The 22,168-nt window shown below is 49.8% G+C and overlaps 2 protein-coding genes and 1 long non-coding RNA gene across 6 annotated transcripts in view; 2 read left to right on the top strand and 1 right to left on the bottom strand.

Moving 5' to 3' along the window:
* The window catches only part of SLC13A3 (solute carrier family 13 member 3), a 102,108-nt gene extending 100,288 nt beyond the window's left edge, over positions 1 to 1,820 (top strand). For all 4 annotated transcript variants that reach the window (XM_043479152.1, XM_043479153.1, XM_043479154.1 and 1 more), the window contains one exon: positions 168 to 1,820. In XM_043479152.1, the coding sequence (XP_043335087.1) occupies positions 168 to 344 (177 nt within the window). In that variant the 3' untranslated portion in view covers positions 345 to 1,820. The remainder of the gene's footprint in view (positions 1 to 167) is intronic.
* Positions 1,821 to 7,380: 5,560 nt separating this feature from the next.
* LOC122448769 (osteoclast stimulatory transmembrane protein) lies at positions 7,381 to 14,252 on the top strand. The gene is made up of 3 exons (XM_043480362.1): positions 7,381 to 7,517; positions 10,446 to 11,451; positions 13,398 to 14,252. The coding sequence occupies exons 1-3, from the start codon at positions 7,474 to 7,476 to the stop codon at positions 13,761 to 13,763; spliced, it is 1,416 nt and encodes a 471-aa protein (XP_043336297.1). The 5' UTR covers positions 7,381 to 7,473; the 3' UTR covers positions 13,764 to 14,252.
* LOC122448770 lies at positions 7,537 to 22,122 on the bottom strand. Its single transcript, XR_006271747.1, has 3 exons — positions 21,983 to 22,122; positions 21,026 to 21,141; positions 7,537 to 8,154 (listed from the first exon to the last, which is right to left on the bottom strand). It is a non-coding gene; the product is annotated as an uncharacterized LOC122448770 (long non-coding RNA).
* Between the last annotated feature and the right edge of the window lie 46 nt (positions 22,123 to 22,168).

Below are 22,168 nucleotides of genomic sequence, written 5' to 3'. Positions count from 1 at the left end.
CGTGTAAAGATGGAAGCCTATTGGGTATCAACCGTCCTGGGTTTGTGTTCCCCCTCCATCTCTCCCCAGCTGTGCCATCTTGGGTGAAAGACTTCCTGACTCTCAGGTTCCCCATCTGTATAACGGGCCTCGAGTAGAACCCTCCCTCACCCTGGGCTCCCTTGCAGGTGCGGACGGGACTCCTGATGAACCTGATGGGCGTCCTGCTGCTCAGCTTGGCCATGAATACTTGGGCACAGACCATCTTCCAGCTGGGCACCTTCCCAGACTGGGCCGACATCCACTTAAGCAACGTCACAGCACTGCCATCCAGCTTGGTTAACGGCACATATCGGACCCTCTGAGCCCCCCTCAGGAACTCTCTTCGGGCTGGGCCCTCCCAGAGCATTTTGCCATCCTCTGCTGCTGGGACCCCACAGGCTGATCAAGCAATTCTTCTCTGTGATCCAGTACACAGCAAGCAAGGGTGACTTCCAGTGGTCCACTTGGGTCCACAGTCTCGTTATCTAGGATACCTTCTTGTCTCCCACACAGTTCAGGGAGCTGCTTCCTCCCAGTTCTGCTGCCTGAGAAACAAGCTCCTTTATCTCTGAGTTGACCTGTGGTTAGGATGCAAGAAAGCCCAGTTTCAGCAACAGTAAGCCAATCCGGAGTGGCGTCTGTCTTGAACAGCTAGCATCCCTCACTGATGACGCAAGGTGACCATCTGGAGAGAGCATCCTGCCTTTAGGGGTCACCTTCCTTCAAGAGGCCGGGGATGCCGTGTCCCAGTCCAGCTGTTCCAGCTGTTCCCCAGCTGGTGTGTGCTCTGCTTGGTGGGGGCCCTTTCTGTACCAGTTGTTGGAATGTCGCCTCTGCTCATACCCAGAAGCCAGGGTTATTTTCAGTCCCTGGAGACAGGGGGAGGGACAGATGACCCCTGAAGACATGGAGACTGCACAGAGCATCTCTGCTGTTTCTCTGGGCTCCCGAGCACACAAGGGGAGTTCTAGACCTTTCTACCCAAGCTTTTTCGGATTTTCCTGATTAGTCTGAATCAGTGTGGCCACAGTTCCAGGGTCAGGCCAAGTGTGGCCCATGGCTCCTCCAGCCAGGCGCCTCCCACACGGGCCTTCCTGGCTGCCGGCTGCTTCTTGTTCCCGGAGCCGCTCTTTGCCTCCCCACCCCCATCCCAGATGGTAAGCATGTGTGATTAGCAAGGGCCACATTTTCCAGGGGAGAGAGAAAAGTCAAAAGAGAAATCAAGGCCTTGTAAAATGTCCAGTGTCTTAGGCAGGGAAACCCCATAATCCTCTTCTACAGACAAGGATAGCATCCCCTGAGCTGGGGGCTGGTGGGGCCTGTGCTGAATGTGCTGTGATGTGCTCCTTCCATGTTTCAAGAGGGAGCATCTCAGCTTTCCCCAGCCCCGGGAACAGTGCAGTTTGGACACCCGACAGGCGCTCAGGAAGTGTCTGTGCAATCAGCGGCCAGGCGTGAGCCCAGAAAGCTCACGGCCCCCCCTTCCTACTCCTCCGGGGGATGTGGTTCCCCAAGCAACTCAGCTGGGGAGCCGCGCCCCGGGGACTACACTTGTTCTTGGAACAGTACGTGTGAGTCATGGGAGGGGCAGGGAGAAGAGGCTCCCGTTCTTCCTGTTGGGGGGGTTCTTCAGGATTTAGTCACAGTTACAGACCACCGGGATTGGGGGGTGCCCTCCCATAGGAAGGGGTAGGGGAGAAGTTCATTCACAGAGAAACCCAAGGGGCTTATCACCAGATGAATCATGATTTCAAATACTTCTGATCGAAAATGCTGTAAAATAAAGAATGTTAATCAACCCTGGGCCTGGAAATCATTTGCCTTGGTGGCCACAAAAGAGCTGCAAAGCCCCACATTCTGGAACTTGGGGTTTCACAGCAGAATTGATCTCATGTCCTTACTGCTCTCCTTTCTCCACTCCACTCCAACCACACACTCCAGCGCTCCTGCCTCAGGGCCTTTGCACGTGCTGTTTCCATTGCCTAGAACACTTTGCTCCCAAATATATGCCTGTTTCCTCACTTTATTCAGGTCTCTGCTCAAATGTCACCTCGCCAGAGAAGCTTTCTTGACCATCAGGTCTAAATATCACCTCATTACTTTTTATCCCCTTATGCTGCTATAGTTTTCTTAGTATTTAGTCAGGATGCTGTATTATTTATTTTCTTGTTTATTAATTTTCTCACCCTCTAGAATATAAACCTATGAGAATGGAAACTTTCTTTTGTTCAGTGCTGTAAGTCCAGTACTTAGAACAGTTTCTGGCACATAGTAGGTGCTCGGTAAATATTTGATAAATAAATCTATGCTAGAAATTATGACAAAACAATCTCACTCTTTAATCCAGGGTTATTTGGCTTATTTTTATATTCATTTATTCTTCCATTTATTCATCCAACAGTATTAATTTAGAAACTATTTCATGTTAGTTCAGTGTCCCCAGCCACATAGCTCTTAGCCCAGGAGACAGAGAGTAGACAGGTAAACAAATAATTTGACTCTGGGTCATAATATGGGCTAAGAAGAAAATGAACTGGCCAGTGTGATAAACCTACTCTGAGGCTATGTTAGCTGGGGTGGTCAGGGAGGACTTCTCTGAGGAGGCGGCACTGGACCAAGGCCAGTAGGAGTCAGCCATCACGTACTGCGGGAGGAAGGGGGATAGCAGGGGTGGTACAGAGTCATTAGAAATATACCAGTAACTCGTCTGTAACACACAAGAAACACCCAGAAGTCAAAAGAGACAAAAACAAAGCACTTAATTACCTGTGGTTACATAACAAATCAGCCCAAAGTTCAGGGCCTAAAAAGGCAACATATTTCTGCATTTAGTCAGAGTTCAGCAGGTATGGTTTTATCTCTGCTGTACATGGTGTGGGTGGGGCCACTCATCTGGGGGTTTTGCTGGAGCTGGAATGTCCACGGTGGCTTTGGACACCCCAAGGGTCATGTGGCTTCTCAGGAGTTCAGCCTGGGCTGTTGTACATGACAGTGGACTTCTCAGAAGGCAAAAGCAGAAGCCACAAGGCCCCTTAAGGCCTGGGCTTGGGAGTCCAAAACATCGTTAGATCAAGGCAGGTTACAGGGTTAGCCTGGTTCAACGGGAGGGAAATAACTTTGCTCCTTGATGGGAGGCGTGTCACCCACAAACAGGGGAGAAGGTGACTGACCACCAGTTTTGGAAGCCTTCCATCCTGGCACTCGAGAGAAAACGGAGTGAAAGATAGAAATATGCCATTCTGAAAAGGGATGTGAAAGTGGCCAGCAGGTGTCTAAAGAGATGCTCAAGTCGCTTGTAATCAGATATGTGCGAGTTAAACCACAATGCACCCATCAGACTAGTAAAAACTAGAGTAGACAGTGAGTGATGGCGAAATGGGAAGACGCAGAAACCCTCGTGTTCTGTTGGCAAGACAGTGAACGGTCATTGTTGTCCTGGCAAGCACCTTGGCAGTAATCAGGAAGATCCACTATCGGCATTCCCTGTGGCCCATCCTATTCTTGGGCTTATATCCCAGCAAAACTACCCCCTGCATCCCTGAAGAGACAATATAGGAGGATATTCATGCCAGTGTTGTTTGAGGTGCCAAGGAGCTGGAGGCCATCACTGGAGAATGGGGGGTTATTTCATACTGTGGAAACATGGCCACAGGTAGAAGTGATGAAATGTGGAGTGATAGGACATGAACAGATTTCAGCATGTACATCAAATGGAAGAGTAGAGTCGTGTGGGCAGAGGAGTGGAAACCCTGATGGGAAATGGGGATGAGGGGAATAAAAGTTATTGAGGAGGAGTTCAATGAACCGCATTGGACAGCTGGCTCCACCCATATCCTCTCTATGACCTTAAGCAGATCCTTGTCTGTTTGGACTTTTGTTTCCCCGTCTGAGAGATGGGCATTATAGTCAGGGTCTCAAAAAGAGATGGTAAACACATAAACTAGCTCATGTGAGGAGATTTTAGTAGAAGGTCTAGTTGCAAGGTGTGAGCAGATGGTCGCTTATGGGAACCACAAGAGAAAGCATGGACCCTGGTGGTGATGGGAGGTAGGACCAGCCATGGAGAAACACTTTCCAGCCTGGGGACTCAAGGACAGATGCTGACCTGAAGCTGGCAACTTTAGTCCAGGGAGATATCCAGTCCTTTGTGACCCCATAGGGAGGTAGCCACCCTGGATCTTCCTCCCCTTTCTCTCTCAGCTCTCCTGGGGCTCCCCAACCCAGATGTATTGGTCAGGGTACTCCAGAACCAACAAGATGCACATATATGGAAAGAGTTGCAGTTCAAGTCTAAAGTGAGTCTGATGGCAGACTCCCCTCCTGCTCAGGAGATGTCAGTCTTCTGTTCTATCCGGGCCTTTGACTGATTAGATGAGGCCCACCACACAGGGTGGAGCAATCTGCTCTATTCAAACTCCATTGATTTAAATGTAAAATCTCATCTGGAAACACTTTCACAGATAGACCTGGAATAACATTTGACCAAATATCTGGATACTGTGGCCCAACCAAGTTGACACATAAAATTTACCATCACACCAACAGAAGCCAGAATACAAGGGGATCCTTGGGTGCACCTTATCCAGGTCCTCAACAATTTTTTATATTGATTACATGTTGAAAGGATAATACTTTGGATGTGGTAGGTTGGATAAAATATTATATTAATTTCAGTTTTGTGTGACTCTTAGAAATTTTTAAATGATGTATGTGACTCACATCATTTTTCTTGGCGAGCACTGCCGACTTGATAAGAGTCTAGCCACCTCTCCACCTTCTCAAGCCAATGGGATGGATGGTGGCAACATACGATACCCACAAGCTATAAAACTCAATGACTCTGATATTCTATGGACTTCTGGTTATGATTCTAGATCTGAAGGCTTACCACTTCCTCTTTCTGTTCTGTCTTATGGTTCTGAATCCTCTTCCCAGAAATTCCCCTCAACAAAGTTCATTCTATTTTTGATGATTCAGACACTCCGTCCGGATGTTGTGGGCCTGAACTCAGACCAGCACTTATATAGGCAGAAATGACTGCCTACATTTGCTGAAAAAAGCCAAAAATATTTTCTGCCCCGTCCCTCCCTTTGCTCCCATCCTCCCAGATTTTATGCATCCACCAGAGGCCCTGGAGAGATGACCCACATGGTTCTTAACCAATCAGCTCCCTGATGCCAGTCTGAGAACCAAGCAAATGACAGTGTCTCCCCAAGACTCTCCTTTCCAACCACCACATGGATCTGAAGTCTCCTCTGTGATGAGGCCCAGGCCAGGGCTCTGGTCCAGTGGGCATCGCAGAGGCCTGTACAGTCTGATCTGAGAAGCCTGGGGCTCACTCAGGCCAAGCTGTTAGCCCAGGTTGAAAGGAACAGGCCTGGAAAGTTTATACGTTGTTTACTGGACCCTGTGCATTCATCATCACATCGAATTCTCAACCCTAAGAAGTAGGTACTAGGATTCTCTTCGTAGCAGAATCTGTTAAAGTTCAAAGAGGGACAGTGTCTTTCCCAGGGTCACACAGCACGCTAAGCAGCACAGCTGGCATTTCAGTGCAGGTCTGCGGCCTCCAGCCCAGGGTCCCTGCAGCAGAGAAACAGCTAGACAGCTCCCTGCGCCAGTCCCCGGGGGTCTACCCCTGCAGAGCCTGTCATCCAGCAGCCCTCGTGCAGGCCCACAGACCTACCAAGATTGGCCTGCACCATGGTTTTTCGTTTTTTAAAAAATGCTAGCTTTTATTTATTTTATTTTATTTTAAATGCTAGCTTTTAAATTGGGGGACTTTCACACAAAAATGGGAATGAGTGGCATCTTTGGAAAAACCAGCCACTCTGGTAACGTTGGACCTCATTTTCAAGGGGCTTCAACCCTCTGTTCAGGGAGCAGAGTAGAAGCTACGCTTTTCGAAGGGTCTCCACGTGACAGCTCACTGCTCTTTCCATCTGGCTCACCCTGCTCCTTACCTTGCAGGGGCCTGCATTTCCTGCTCCTGACCTACTGTGGGTGCCTAGTTCTCGGCAGACTTGACAGTGGCCCAGCTTCCTAGGTTGTGATCCAGGAAGGGTGTTAGGCCCTCTGAGGGCTGCAGGTGTCTCATCGCAACTACATGACTATGAGAATGTCACTTCCCTTATCTGGGTCGTGAGACACCCTCCCTCAGGCCTGAGCAAGTGACCCGGCCAATGTCCTTAGAAATGACAGGGCGTCTGGAATGTCGCCTAGGTGTGCCCCCTGCACCAGGCTGTCTTGCAGGGCAGGGGGCTGAGAGCTCAGGAGAGGCCTCCTGGGGCAGATGGTCCTGCTGGCAGTGATGGGCACAGAGATTCTGGGTCGGATGAGGGGCAGGGGAGGGGTGTCTGCTTTCCAGGGAGAGATTGGCTTTCAGAAAAGCCTAGAAGTGTACCTGCAGGGCATTGACTGCAGTAGGGCCCATGGTGGACACAGGGATTTCATGCTGAATGCCTGCTCTTGCCAGGGCCGGATGCATCCCAACGTCAATGTGAATCTTGTGAATACTTCCCTCCCCACCAGTAGGGCCCAGGAGCTGACCGGGAAATTCTGGAACAAGACTGCTGACTATAAATTGTGGCTCTACCTATCACTAGCTGAGCGGCTGGGTTGAGGGATTTAAGTCTCTGGATCAGTTTTCTGAACTGAAGAATGGAAATAACAGTCAGCATTGTTGGGAGAAGCGAGTCTGTAGACACGAATAGAAGTATGCCTCATCCTTAGCAAGTGCTCAATAAATGCTAACTGTTCTTATAAGCACTCTCGTTTAAGAGGAGGAAACTGAGACAGAGAGGTGAGGTCACTTGCCCGAGGTCACTTGCCCAAGTTCACACAGCTGGTTGTGGGGGGCGGGGGGTGGCGGTGGGACAGAGCTGTGATTCAAAGCCAGGTCCACATTGGAATAAAGACAGGAAGGGAGCTGAGAGAGGGTCCAGAGCCACTGATGATCAGAAAGAGTCATAGCAGAGGTCCAGCGGTCTCCTGTGGGTTTCCACCCCCTAAGAGTGAGGGACCAGGCTCCTCTGGGGGCACATAACTCTGCAGCAAGAGGGAAAGGAGAAGCTGAGCTGAGGTCTGTCCCCAACACCACCACCAATGAGCTGCATGGCTTCTCTGAGCCTCAGTTTCCTCTTCTGTGAAATGGGACTAATTCTACCTTCCTGCTATCAGGTTTAGTAGTGTTGCTTGTAAAAGACGATTTCTCTCCTCCCACACCTTCCACCAACTCCTGCTGGCCAGAAGAGGATGAGGCAGCTTGCCCAACCCCCTGGGAGGTGGACCCAGGCAGGGCGGGACAAGGCCATCAGGAGCACTTAATTAAGGGCAGAAAAGCAGAAGTGACAGGGTTTCCCAAGTCCTGGAGGACGCAATTCCCCCCACTTCCCCTCCACCTGCCATCGCTGCCTGAGCCCGCCTGCCCAGATCTGCTGCTGTTCAGGAAGCATGAGGCCCCCCGGGGGGACACTTGAACACCTCATCAGGACCGGGTAGGTCTGGGGACTTTGGACACTGGGGGCCACAGGCAAGAAAACAGTCAACGAGCCTGATGGGTATGAGCCTAGGTCTCAAGCTCTGCCATTGTCTGGCTCTGTGACCTCGGGGAAATCTTCACCTCTGTAAGCTTCACTTTCCTAAGCTGTGAAATGGGAGTAATAATAATGTCTGTGAGACTGTTGTTGTGAGAACTGAATGAGAAAATGCACGCTTACTGCTTGCCATCGTGCTTGGCTCAGAGTAAACACCCAGTGAATGGCAGCTGATTCCTTATCATTTACAACATTCAATGCACACCACGGTACACAATATGACTTAGAACCGGTTTTCCATTCCAATATCATTTAAATTATTAGCTATCATTTTAACAGCTATCATGTTCTGAATATAAATTATACAATAGAAAGCTTAGTCCCAAATTAAAATGTCATCAGGGGCTGGGAAGACCGTAATTCATCATCTCTATCCTCAAGTGGGTCCTCAATACTGCCCAGCATGTATATAACTTCCCTAGTTCATTTACTCGCTGACTCTCCTGGACAAACATTTTACACCTTCTTCTCCATCTTCAAATTTCCATCATCTCTTCCAGCATTCTCACCATCAATGCTGATCTGGCTTCCTGCTACCCTGAACAAACAGAAACAAACATGTAACAGTCTACAAGTATTTACGGAGCACCCACTATACATCAAACACTATTCTAGGTACTTGGCGTATACCAGTGATCAAAAGAGACCAAGTCCCTACACTGGTGAAATTGATGCTCTTATGATAGATCATGGCTGACATAGTACTTGCTATGTACCAGACACAAAATGACCCTGTGAGGTACACTTCTGTTGGACCATTTTACAGATGAGAAAATTGAGGCATGTAGAAGTTAAGAAGCTTACCCAAGGTCACATAGATGGTGAGTGGTGAAGTGGGGATTTTAACCCAAGCAGTCTGAAGGTCACACACTTAACTATTGCTCTGTTCTGTGTGGATTGGATGATGCTGATACATATGTGCCCACACCTTGTCTGTCCATTCATCATCACCTGTGCCCATTTTCTCTGCCATCCTACCTACTACTGAGGATGAACGGCCCCTGCTCCTTTCTAAGACCAGCCCTAGCTTCCATGCTCTGCCACCCACTGAAGGATATTACCCCAGGGACCCTCCCCTTCATCACTGCCTCCACTGTTGATTGGATCCTCCATCTGCCAACACGCTAGAGTTTCTCCAGCTTAAACGAACTTGGTCCCATTTCCCACATCAGCTACTATACCATTTCTCAGCCCCGTTACTGCACAAATGACCTGAAACTGCTGTCTGCACTTATATCTCATGTTCTTCTCTGTCCAGTCTCCCATGGGTCCACTCTAGCTAGGTTTTGGCCCAACATGCCTCCAAGCTGCCCTTGTCCACATCACCAGTGACCTCCAGGTGGCTAAATCCCATGGTCTTTGCTCAGCCCTCATCTTTCTTGACCCACCTGCAGCACTTGGCACACTGGATCACTCCCTTCTTCTTGAAACACTTCAGTGGCTTGGCTTCCCAAGCCCCACTTGGCCTGGTTCTCAGTCTCCTTTGCTCTCAGTCTCCTCTTCACCTCCCAGCCCAGGACCTCTGGAGTGCCACGAGGGTCTGTCCTCGGAGCTCTCTCCTTCCTGGCTACACACGGTCTTAAAGAGTCTCATCTTCCCCATCTTTAAAGACCATCTATCAATCCATGACTCCCAGCTTTCTATCTCCCGCCTGGTCTCTCCTCTGAATTCCAGACTGTGTTTTCAATCACACACCGCAGTTCCGCCAAATGGCTGAATTGGCGTCTCAGTTTCCCCTCTGCCCCCTCCACTCAAGGCTGTTTCAACCACAGGTTTCCCATCTCAGGAAACACCACCTCGGGGCTTTCAGCTCATCAGGCACAAAACCTTCCTGTCATGCTGACTCCCCCGTTCTTTCTCTCCCACCCACAGCCAGTCTGCCAGTCGTGTTGGTTCTTCCAACAAAACATATCCAGAACCCGGCTCTTCTTACTAGTCCTCTGCTATCATGCTTCAGTGATACCATGCTTCAAGCTCTATGAGGTCAGAAGTTCTCTGTTTTATTCACTCCTGTTTCTCCAATGACTAGCGCATAGTAACTGCTTAACAAATGTTTGTCGACTGAATAAATAAGAGTATAATAGAGGAGAAATTTTCCTCAGATCAGCTGGTCCACTCTCCCCATCCTCTAAATTATAGAGGAGACACTGAGGTCTATAAAGAAGGAATGTCAAGGGTCACACAGTGAGCTGACCAAAACTAAGAAGTCAAGTGAAATAGCACCTCTCGCTGGGACTTCCTTGATGGCTCAGATGGTAAAGGATCTGCCTGCAATGTGGGAGACCTGGGTTCCATCCCTGGATTGAGAAGATCCCCTGGAGAAGGGAATGGCTACCCACTCCAGTATTCTTGCCTGGAGAATTCCATAGACAGAGGAGACTGGGGGTGGGGGTGGGGGTGTATAGTCCATGGGGTTACAAAGAGCTGGACACAACTGAGTAACTAACACACGCAGCACCTCTCCCTATTTCTTTCCCGTGCATTTTTTCTTTCATCTGTGCTTCTCTCTCCATGACTCTTTCATTCCCCTGCACCAGTTGCCCTCACCAGACATAAACAGCCCAGATATACATCCTCAGTAAACTAGGTTCTTCTTCTGACAACTCAGTGAGAATAGTCCTGGGGAAGGCTCTGATTGGCTCAGCTTGGGTCATGTGGGTTTGGGGTGGGTTACTCTGATTGGCCCACCAGTTGGGAGGTGTGGCCACCTCTGTAGCTAAGGGGGTGGAGCCTGTTAACAGCGGAAGCGTGTTTAAGGACAGGAGCACGGGGGAAACAGGCAACCCTCCTCCCCTCCTGATAGAGGTTCCCCCATTTACCTGTGTACAGGTGGAGATTCTGGTCCTCGGGGCTCCGCAAGGCCGTTGCCCTGCTGCAGGCCACCTGGACTGCCTACTCCCAGCCTGTCCCAGCCGGCTGTGGCCAGCTGCTGACCCAGGTCCTCCTGTGTGGTTCTCTGGCCCTTGCTGCCGCGAGTCTGACCTACTGCTGGCTAGCATCCTCGCTGCTTTATCCTCTCGGGCCCTCGGCCGCGGTGGCCACTGCCTGCGGCCTCCTGGCCTTCCTGGGGCTGGGCCTGGTGCCCCCTGCCCGCTGCCTGTTTGCCCTCAGTGTGCCCACGCTGGGCACGGAGCAGGGCCGCCGGCTTCTCCTGTCCTGGAGCACCGCCACCCTGACCGTCGCCGTGGTGCCCAACGTCCTGGCCAACCTGCGCGCCGCCGGGCAGGTGCTGAGGTGCGTCACGGAGGGCTCCTTGGAGAGTCTGCTCAACACCACTCACCGGCTGCAGACAGCATCCCAGGCCCTGGGCCCGGACGGCCAGGCGGGCAGCCAAGGCCTGACGCTCCAGGCCCAGGGTGACAGCGCCGCCGCCTTCCGGCTCCACATGCTCAGGGTCACCCAGCAGGTCCTGGAGGACTTCTCTGGCCTGGAGTCCTCGGCCCGGGGGGTAGCACTGGGGACCCAAAGGGTGGTCACCGGGCTCTTTATGTTGGGCCTCCTGCTGGACTCGGCCTGGTACCTCCACCGCTACCTGACCGACCTGCGGTTTGATAACATCTATGCCACCCAGCAGCTGACTCAGCGGCTGGCAGAGGTCAGGGCCAGCCACCTGACGGCCTCCCCTCCAGCCTGGCTGCTCTGGGCAGCCCGACCGAGGCTGTCCCAGGCGGAACTGCTGAGTTGTCTGGTGAGGCTGGGGCTGTTCACCCTGCTCCTGATGGCCACGGCGGTGACGGTGGCCACAGACTACGTGGCCTTCCTCCTGGCGCAGGCAGCTGTGGACTGGGCTCGGGAGCTGCCCACTGTGCCTGTCACGCTCACCGTCAAGTACAGTGTAAGTGCTGTGACTGGAAGGTGTGAATGGAGTCATCTCCTTGATGGACAGGATTGCTGTTGTTTAGTTGCTCAGTCACGTCTGACTCTTTTCGACCCCATGGACTGTAGCCCCCCAGGCTCCTCTGTCCATGGGATTCTCCATGCAAGAATATTGGAGTGGGTTGCCATTTCCTTCTCCAGGGGATCTTCCTGACCCAGGGATCGAACCTGCATCTCTTGCATTGCAGGCAGATTCTTTACCGTCTGAGCTACAGGGAAGCCCCTTTGCGACCCTGTGGACTGTAGCCCACCAGGCTCCTCCATCCATGGAGTTTTCTAGGCAAGAGTACTGGAGTGGGTTGCCATGTCCTTCTCCAGGGGATCTTCCCAACCCGCGGAATGAACCCAGGTCTCCCACATTGCAGGCAGACGCTTTACCATCTGAGCCACCAGGAAGCCCAAGGGAAAGGATAGGGTTTGTTAAATTCTTGACTCAAAATGAATTTTACTTGCCTGCAAGTCTTTGTCCTTGGATAAGCATGGGATCCAGAGGCTTTGGCAGATGAACGCATTTAATTCTCAGGACAGACTAAGGCAGTGGGTTCTGTTTTCACTCCTTATCACCCAGAGACATTCACAATAACTTGCCCCCCAAAGTCACTCTACACACGTGACATCATGTCCCAGCCTCATTTTTCTCATGTGTACAAGCTGGATCAATCCGCCTTACCCTACAAGAGTACCAAGAGCCTTAACAAGTGGTTGTCTCTAGAAGTATCTAGTAGGCTTCATGCCACATAGGAGATGTTTAATAAGTAGTGGCTATTATTAATAGCTCACATCTATAGATAATAGACTAGAGGTGACCTTACCAATGGTCAAGATTAGGAGTCCACCAACAATAGCCACAGGCCAATTCTGCCAGCTTGCTGTGTTTGTAAATTGAGTTTTATTGGACTCAAATTAGCCATGTCCGTGTATTATCTATGCCTGCTCTACGAAGTTGAATATTTGCAAGAGGAACTGTATGACCTGCAAAGCCTAAAATATTTACTATTTTAATAGTGATATATAAAATACCATCTATTTACTATCAGAAAAATTTACTATCTCATCTAGTTTTGTGATTTTTAATCTCTTTGGCCACAAATCTTTTTCTCTTTAATGGTGAGATCTCACCCAGAAGTCCATTGTGTAAAACATGCCAAAGTATCAGACTCTGAGCTAATAATATTAGTAGTTAATATTTATTGAGTGCTTATTCTATATGGGCTTCCCAGGTGGCACTAGTGGTAAAGAACCCACCTGCCAATGCAGGAAACATAAGAGACGCAAGTTTGATCCCTGCGTCAGGAAGATCCCCTGGAGGAGGGCATGGCAACCCACTCCAGTATTCTTGCTTGGAAAATTCCATGGACAGAGGACCCTGGTGGTCTACAGTCCATGAGGTCGCAAAAGAATCAGACATGACTGAGCATGCACATACGTATTAATAGAAGCAGGACATTGGGACCCACCCTCGCTGGGGCCGACCCCTCGGGGGGCTGCGTGTCACCCTCAGTGTGACCTTCGGTTCCCATCTTTTAAATGAGGCTCCTGATAGAATCAGCCTCATACAACTGTGCTTATTTGATGGATTAGAACGTCTGAAATATTCACGAAGGGCTCAGAGGAGAGAAAATGCCTGTAGGCATGAACTGGCTTTCTCTAAAGCATTCTCTGCAAAGAGAGTAATAATAATAAAAAGTAGCATTTGTCTAGTGCTTTTCATTCGGCAAAAAGCCTGTTTCTGATTCCTGATCTCATTCAGCCCTCCTCAAGCCCAGGAGGTAGGGGTTACTTCTGCGCCCAGTTTGCAGACACGCGGGCAGGGAAAGTTGGACCCGTCCAGCCCTACAAGCATCTGTTTGTGGGGAGGGAACGGCCGGGGTGTCTGCTGACTTGACCTTTCCCTCCTTTCTGAAGGCTGCCTACACCGTCCTGGGCTACATCCCCTTCCTCTTCAACCAGCCGCCTCCGGAGAACCCCTACCTTTCTGCTCACAACTCCTTCCATTGGGAGTTGCGCTTCACTGCCCCCAGCTGCCCGTTGCTGCCCGCCCAGCTCCCGCACACGGCTGCGCCCCTAGCTGCGGGCGCCCTGCAGCTCGCGGCTTGCTCCACAGTCCTCCTGGAGACCTATGCCCGCCGCTTGCGGCACAGCATCGCTGCCTCCTTCTTCAGGACCCAGGAGGCCAGGAGGGTCCGCCACCTTCATGCCCGTCTCCAGCGAAGATATGACAGGCACCGAGGCCAGCCGGCGCAGCCGCAAGACACTTCCTCCTGCGCCTGACCCCCAGGCCGGGCAGCAAGCGCCCCGCACAGGTAGACAGGCCTGCTGGATGCCTGGAAGGACACGGAGCGGTGAGACCGAGGGGAAAGAGCTCTGGCGTAGCCCAGGCCTGAGTTGTAACCTTGGCCCCTCTGCTGCCTCCCTGTGTGACCTTGGGTAGATTGCTTCCCCTCTCTGAGCCTTGGTTTCTATATCTGAACAAGGACTGCATAGCAACAATTAATGTGACCTGCTTGCACATGGAAACGTAGTAAGAATGGAATGAGACGTTGGGCAGCAAAGGCCTGGATAAACAGAAAAGGATGATGCACAGTGCAGACAAGCTTCCTCCGGGCAAGTCGGGGGGCATCTGTCCAGGCTGCATTGGTTGCTATCCCCCGTAGTTGGAGACTTTGCACCCTGATTGTGTCTGAAATGCCCATGGAACTTAGCTACATGTTCCTGAATCCTCTGGATTTATTTATAGTCATTAAAATTTTCTCGATTTTATAAATATATTGTATTTATTAAATTCTAAATTAGATTGTTATTCCTTTCCTCCCGGTTCCTTCAGGGGTTTCCAACCTACGGTTGCCAAGTTTTGCAAATAAATGTACAGGATACCTGGTTCAATTTGAATTTCGGATAAACACCAATACAGATTTTGTATAAGTACATCCTTAAGATACTTACTTATAAGTATCCTGAAGATACTTACACAAGACCCATCTTTGTTGTTTATCTGAAATTCATGTTGCTGGGTAATCGTAGTTTATGGCCACTCCATCCCTATCGAAAGTATAATACCGTCGTAACTCCTTACCCTGTGGGCTTGGCATCCCTTCTTTCCCTCCAGGTCATTTTCTGCCTTTCTCTCACCTGCTCTCTTTCCCAGGCATCTGACCTTTAGAGATTCTGTCACTCTGGCTCCCTTGACCTCTGACCTCTGGTTGGACTCAGCCAACAGCATGCGCTGGCAGGAGGTCTAACGTGGGAGTGGGGAGAGGGGTCAGGATGTTAGTCCGGGAGACCTCCTGGCAGAGGCCTGCGTTCCTTGCTCTGGGTGACCCCTGTCCTGTGGCTGCAGTTCCTGCTTCATTCCCAGAGGTACCAGTCTACCAGAAACAGGTCTTTGGGGATGTCCCCATCCTTCCCTTCACCAAGTCCTCCCCCCTCCGCCCCCCCCCGTGCCTTCATTAAACTCTCCTAAGTTATCACTTTGAGATATCTTTCCTGCCTGGGTTACAAGTTCTTGACGGAGTCAGCCTCTCCCTCACTTGCATGGGCTTAAGCTCCCCAGAGGCTGGTGATGCTCAAGCTGATGCTCTTGCTATTCCCACATGCTGGAACACTCTTCCTTCAAGCACGGCCGGCTTCTTCGCATCATTGGGACGTTAGCTCAAATATCACCTCCTCAGAGAAGACTTCCCTGACTACTCTACCTAAAATTCCCATTCCCACCTACTTCTCCTCTATCACAGGAGTCAGCAAGCTCCAATCTGTGGGCCAGATCAGCCTTGTTTCCATGAGTAGGTTTTACTGGACCTTTGATACACCTATTTAAGTAGTCTCAGACTTCCTTTGCTATGATGGTAAATGTGAGTAGTTCAGACATGGTGTAGGAAATCAGAAATGTTTATCATCTGGCTCTTTAAATAAAATGGTTGCTAACCCCTAACCTCTCATATCAAATTGTTTTATCATCTTTATACATAACTCTATCAATATCTTTTCTTGTCTTACATATGCATTTGTATATTTAGCTCTCTCCTTTTGTTTGTTTACTTGATGGTGTATTTCATGACATGCCCACAAGCATGCAAATTCCATGCTATCTGTCTGGTCTTCCACAGTTTTCCTAGCATCTCAAGCAGAAGCTGAGAAAGGGCTCAGTAACAATTACCTAAACAGCCAGATACCTGGTGGTAGAATGTTTTAAAATACTTGCTTATTCATTTATTTGGCTGCACTGGGTCTTACTTGCACGCGGGATCTTTAGTTGAGGTATATGGGAGCTAGTTCCCTGTAGGGATTGAAGCCAGGCCACCTGCCTTGGGAGCTCGGAGTCTTAGCCACTGGACCACCAGGGAAATACCAGGAGGTGGAATTGCATTCTCTCTGGTCTCAGCTCCTTCCTGAAGATTTGGGGCTTGCAGGAGGGAATGATCAGGCACTGGAAGCAGGCTGAATTTGTGACCAAAGGGGAAGATGCTAAGCAGTAAGAAGATATCCCAGCCAAGTATTTCCACTTGAACAGCCAGTATGTTTGGGAGAATCGCATCAGACTCCAGCCAACAGCTTTGCGTCCCAAGGCCAGCTCCCTCGGGACCAAGCATGTGGTAGACAGAATAACCCCAAAGCGGTCCACGCCCTAATCCTCAAAACCTGTGAGTATGTCACCTGACATGGCCAAAGGGGTTTTGCAGATGTGATTGTCAAGGGTCTTGAAATGGGGAGATTATCCTGGAATAGTGTGTGCGGGGGAGGGCAATGTTGTCACAATGTCCTTATAAGAGGGAGGAAGGAAGGACAGAGTCAGAAGGAGGGGACATGATGGCCAGAGCAGAGGTCTGGGTGATTTTGTTGTGAGGAAGGAGCCATGAACCTAGGAGTGTGGACAGCCTGTCGTCCCAAGCTGGCAGAGTAGGAGAAAGCGGGGCTGTGGGGTCCCCAGGGCCAAGCACTCCTCTCTCCCCTGATGCCCTCTGCTCCCCTCCAAATTCTGGCTAGAGTGGATCTGGAGGGGGCACATAAATCCTGATTAAGTACCATAAAACTATGAGTTGTCTTTTGTTGTTGTTTATAACAATAGGGATTAAAAAAACAAAATAGGAGTTTGCAATCTTTTCATCATCACTCCTACACATCTAAAAAAAGTTTTCTTGCTTCTGAGTCAGTTTCTAGGTCTTCCTTTGTGTGCAATCTGAGTAATGGGTAGATAAGGTCACATACACACTGCGATATTCAAAATGGATAACAAACAAGGACCTGTTGTTTAGCACGTGGAACTCTACTCAATGTTATGTGCCAACCTGGATGGGAGTGAGGGTTGGTTACATTTATATGCATGACTTCAAAGCTGGCTTAAAACTCAACATTCAGAAAACTAAGATCATGGCATCCCCTCATGGCAAATAGATGGGAAAACAATGGCAACACTGAGAGGCTTTATTTTCTTGGGCTCCAAAATCACTGCAAATGGTGACTGCAGCCATGAAATTAAAAGATGCTTGCTCCTTGTAAGGAAAACTATGACCAACCTAGACAGCATACTAAAAACCACAGACATTACTTGGCAAACAAATGTCCATCTAGTCAAAGCTATGGTTTTTCCAGTAGTCATGTATGGATGTGAGATTTGGACTATAAAGAAAGCTGAGCGCCAAAGAATTGATGCTTTTGAACTGTGGTGCTGGAGAAGACTCTTGAGAGTCCCTTGGACTGCAAGGAAATCAAACCAGTCCATCCTAAAGGAAATCAATCCTCAATATTCATTGGAAGGACTGATGCTGAAGCTGAATCTCCAATAGTTTGGCAACCTGATTCGAAGAACTGACCCATTGGAAAAGATCCTGATGCTGGGAAAGATTGAAGGCAGGAGGAGAAGGGGACAACAGAGGATGAGATGGTTGGATGGCATCACCGACCTGATGGACATGAGTTTGAGCAAGCTCTGGGAGTTGGTGATGGACAGGGCAGCCTGGCGTGCTGCAGTCCAAGGGGTTGAAAAGAGTCGGACATGACTGAGCAACTGAACTGAACTGATACCCCAATACAAAATAAAAAGTTTAAAGTTTGAAAGAAAAAGAAGTATGAAACTCTAAGTTGATCTAATTTAAAAAGAACTAATGTGACCTGAACTGGGTGCCCTCTCAGTTAGGGTTTGATTACAGATAAAAGAAAATTCCTTAGGTATCTTAAGCCAGGAGATATTTAATACAGGGAATGAGTCCGAAGTACTAGAGGAGAGGATCTCCAGGAATGAGGGTCCAGAAATGCCTTAACCAGGGAGCTCGGCTCTGGGATAATCAGGAAGGTAAGAAATTGGGAAGCACCATTCAAACTGCTGGCTCTCAGGATGCACTCTCTTAGCTGTGTCCATGGATAAGAAAGATGCCTCTGCAACCAGAGCCAGGCTGCATGTGGGAGACTTGCCCCTAAAAAACATGGATGCCCAGGCTTGGCCTTTCAACTCCCAAAAAATTAGTCCCGTAATACTGAGATCCCTGCACCTCCAGCAGGGCTACCGCAGGGCGCACCTCTAGGGGAAGTGGTCCATAGCACGGCGTGAATGATGCATCCCCAGGTGAAGGGCAGAGCATCCCTACCTTGCACGGCTGTACATGGGGATTGGGCTTTCAGGACACTGCTTACCAACAGAAATAGGAGCAACGAAACTGCAACTCTACTTCCACTTTCCAAATTGCACATGTCCGTGCTACGTGTATCGCCTCAGGGGTGTCTGATTCTGTGTGACCCCATGGACTCTGACCCACCAGGCTCCTCTGTCCATGGGATTCTCCAGGCAAGAATACTGGAGTGGGTTGCCATGCCCTCCTCCAGAGGATCTTCCTGACCCAGGGATCAAACCCCTGTGTCTTACATCTCCTGCATTGGCAGGCGGGTTCTTTCCCACTAGCGAGAGAACCCCAATCATACTGGAATCCCATCTGTAAAGGAGGGTGGGAAACAGATTTCAGTTTTGCAAAGACTGAAAAGCTATAGTTCGAGAAGACATGCCAAAATAATGACTTTGAAACTTTCTTGACCTCAACCCACACAGGAAATACCTGTTTCTTTGCAACTACACACACACACACACACACACACACACACACACACGGGCTTCCCCAGTGGCTCAATGGTAAAGAAATCACCTGCAATGCAGGAGACCTGGGTTCGATCCCTGGATGGGGAAGATCCCCTGGAGAAGGGAATGGCTACCCACTCCAGTATTCCTGCCTGGATAATCCCATGGGCAGAGGAGCCTGGCGGGCTACAGTCCATGGGGTTGCAGAGTTGAACATGACCAAAGCAACTGAGCATGCATGCGTGTGCACACACACACACTGAAATAAAAGTTTAATGAAAAACAGTTTTTTAAAAATATTTATTCATTTGTTTGTCTGTGTCTGGTCTTAGTTGCGGCATATGGGATCATCCTCGTGTCATACGGGCTCTTTGGCTGTGGCGCACAGACTCATTCATCTCATGCAGGCTCCAGAGATCTTAGCTTCAGTATTTGCCCCACGTGGGCATGGTTGCTCCACAGCGCGTGGGATCTTAGTTCCCTGACCAGGGATCAAATCTGTACCCCCTGCACTGGAAGGCGGATTCTTAGCCATGGACCCCCAGGGAAGACCCCACATTTAGTCTTAATTTGTGCAAGCTGCTTTGATGTTTTCTACCCTGTCCTGTTCCATCCCAGTCCATGTACTCATATCTGATTCTGTTCTATTCTAGTGCAGTCTATCTATTCCCTTCTGGTCTACTCCACTCCACTGAATGTTATGGGTTAAGGTTTTACCCAATTGAAAACCCCGTTGAAAATGAGGGTTGATTGGAAGAAGAATGGATTGGGTATCATATTTGCCCTAGAGATGGATACTTTTGAGATGGGAGGAAGGCAGGCAGGTTAGAAACAAGAGGGAAAGAGAAAATATTCACAACGTTGCTGCCTGGAGGATGAAACACTGAGATGAGAAAATGGGATTTTCTAAAACAGTTTTGTGGGTTTTCTCCAGAAACTCCACTAAAAATAAAATTACTTTCCCTTTCACTCTATGTTGTTACCACAATGTTTATTTGAATGCCAGGACTCAAGGCGAGCCCAGCGACTCGGGGTCCCTGCAGTCACATGTCATTACTGGGGGAGGATACACGGGTGGAGCTTCAAGCCCGCGCATCTGATCCGTCCTTTAATGGAACTGACATCCAAAGGCACATCTCGGTGGCTGGGTTTTCACAAGGATGGAGAACAGAAATCCTACCGTCTGCCCCTTCCACCCCCACGCCCTCAGCTCTGGGGCGTTTCTAGGCTGTGAGTCAGCAATTGCACTGAGCTGGCTGCACTCCATCCACTCTTCCACCCACTCCCCAAAGGTGTCTGTCCTCACCCCCGAGGAGCACGCTGGTCTCCCACGACGCCCAGCCCCCATCCCACCTCCCGTTCCCACAAAAGCTGCCTTGTCATTTGCTTAGGCAGTGACTCACCCGCATGTTTTTTTTTAAATTTCCCAAGTATTACATGAACTTTTGCCCCTATAAAAATGAGAGCATTACAGATAATAATAGCTAGCGTTTGCTGGATGCTTGCAATGTGTGGGGAGTTTGCTAGTAAATGCTTAACAACTGGTTCTTTAAGAAAAAAAAAAAAAGCCCTCATATATAGTGTTTGCTGATTTCCATGGTGTAAATACTCCTGCCATGTGATTTTGAGCAACCCACATGTTGTCTCTGGAAGAGGACTGAGGAAGAGATGCCTGCAACTGGCTCTCATGAGCTGGCTCCAGCACGCCATCAGATGTGCCCCAAACTCTGTAAAAACCCCCATGTACATCATCTGCTTTAAACCTCACACAAGTGTAAGAGCTCGATGGTATTGTTGTCATCTTTTTTTAGAGGCAAAGAAATTGAGATTCAGAGAGGTTAACTATTTTCCCCAAAGTCACACAGCTAACAAACAGCAGAGTTCAGACTCCACCACTTAGTTAGTAGCTGTGTGACATTGAACAAATCATTAGGTCTCTCTGTATGTCGTTTTCCCTTCCTTTCAGTGGGGGCTAACGGAACTTTCCTCCTATCCATGTGAGATACACATGGAAAGAAGCGTCTGGCCCAGTCTTTACAAACACATGGAATTCACCAACATTTCATGTGCTGTGCGCTGTACTGTTCTAAATTGCTTCTGCTGTGTCTGATTCTTTGTGACCCTATGGACTGTGGCCCACCAGGCCCCTCTGTCCATGGGATTCTCCAGGCAAGAATACTGAAGAGGGTTGCCCTGCCCTCCTCCAGGGGATCTGCTCAACCCAGGGATCAAATCTCATCACTTGCATCTCCTGCATTGGCAGGCAAGTTCTTTACCACTAGCACCACCTGAGAAGTCCAACATTTCATACATTTACTCAACAAATATTTATTGGACAACTCTGTACATTAAGCCCTGTGCTGAGGTCTGGTGGTCCAGCAGTAAAAGGGACACAAGAAGCTCCTTATGGAACTTACATCCTAGGTGAGAGACTGGCAACAAACAAGGAAATAAATTAGCAAGATAATTTTACCTGGAGACTCATATCACAAAGAGGGCTGTGAGCAATCTTAGATGGAGTGGCCAGGGAGAGCCTCTCTGAGGAGATAGCTTTTGATTTGAGACCTGAAGGATAAGCAGGAGCCAGACCTGCAAAGAGAAAGGGAAAGAACATTCCAGACAGGAAAAGCCGCAAGTGCAAAGGCCCTGAAGTGGGGACAAGTTTGATGTTTCTGAAGGACAGAAATGAGGATGAGGAGGTTGTCAGATTGCTTGTCTGAGGCTCAGCTCCTTTCAGGACACCCACCGGGCTCCCTGCTGGGTGCCCGGCCCAAAAGGACAGAGCAAAGTGAAGGCTAATTCCAGCCCTCCTGACAATCCCACACTTCACCTCGGACCCCTTCCTCTTTGACCTAGAGACTGGAAAACACGGGGCTGGAACCTCCTTCTGTCTTCTATCCCAAGAGCCCTCTGACATGAGCAAAGGGACCATCGTCATCCCCATTCTACAGATGAGAAGCCTGAGGTTCAGAGAGAATTATGTGATTTTTCCCAGAGTCACAAATGTGAATGTTGACCTTTCTCCTACCCTGACTTCAAAGCAAGTCAGATGGGCGAGGCGGTGCTAATTTCCCTTGACTGAGGTGGTGGAGAGAGCCCTGGGGTCTCCAGCCGAGACGGTGAATGGTCCAGGGACTGGAAAGCTGGCAGTAGCGGACGCCCCCTGCTGGCGGCCACAGGACCATCCTCGGGATGAGCGCCGGGAGGAAAAGGTACCAGGTAAGAAGGCCAACGTCTCTGATGCCCCGCCTCACTGCCCACCTGGAAATGCCACGGGGATCCTAGACATGAGTTCAAGTGCTGGGTTCCAATCGGGTCAAGGACTGGGCGACTCTGCAGCATCAGCTGCAGGGGCTCTTGTCTCTTCCCTGTTGATCTGAAGGAAGCCAAGGGGGGCAGGAGCAGCCTATGAAACAGCGAGACCACCCACCTGTGCTCGGGTCTCAGACCAGAGGTTCTTCATGCGGCAATTTACAGGACCGAGAGGAAGAAGGCTCCCTCTCGTAACACCATCACCACCATCGGACCGCAGACGGCCCGGAGTGTCCCTCCAGTGACGCTGCTTGGAGCCTTCCCTCCCCCCTTCCCTCTCTCTCTCCCCTCCCCTCTCTCCCTC

This window comes from Cervus canadensis, chromosome 10 (genome assembly GCF_019320065.1).
Source record: "Cervus canadensis isolate Bull #8, Minnesota chromosome 10, ASM1932006v1, whole genome shotgun sequence".
NCBI lineage: Eukaryota > Metazoa > Chordata > Mammalia > Artiodactyla > Cervidae > Cervus > Cervus canadensis.
This window is presented reverse-complemented; position numbering and strand designations above follow the sequence as displayed.

Excerpts from the sequence above, each read along its gene's own strand:
- LOC122448769 (XM_043480362.1), top strand. The coding sequence starts at position 7,474 with ATGAGGCCCCCCGGGGGGACACTTGAACACCTCATCAGGACCGG. Across the intron at positions 7,518-10,445 it reads GAACACCTCATCAGGACCGG|GTGGAGATTCTGGTCCTCGG; the intron begins GTAGGTCTGGGG and ends ACCTGTGTACAG. Across the intron at positions 11,452-13,397 it reads CGCTCACCGTCAAGTACAGT|GCTGCCTACACCGTCCTGGG; the intron begins GTAAGTGCTGTG and ends TCCTTTCTGAAG.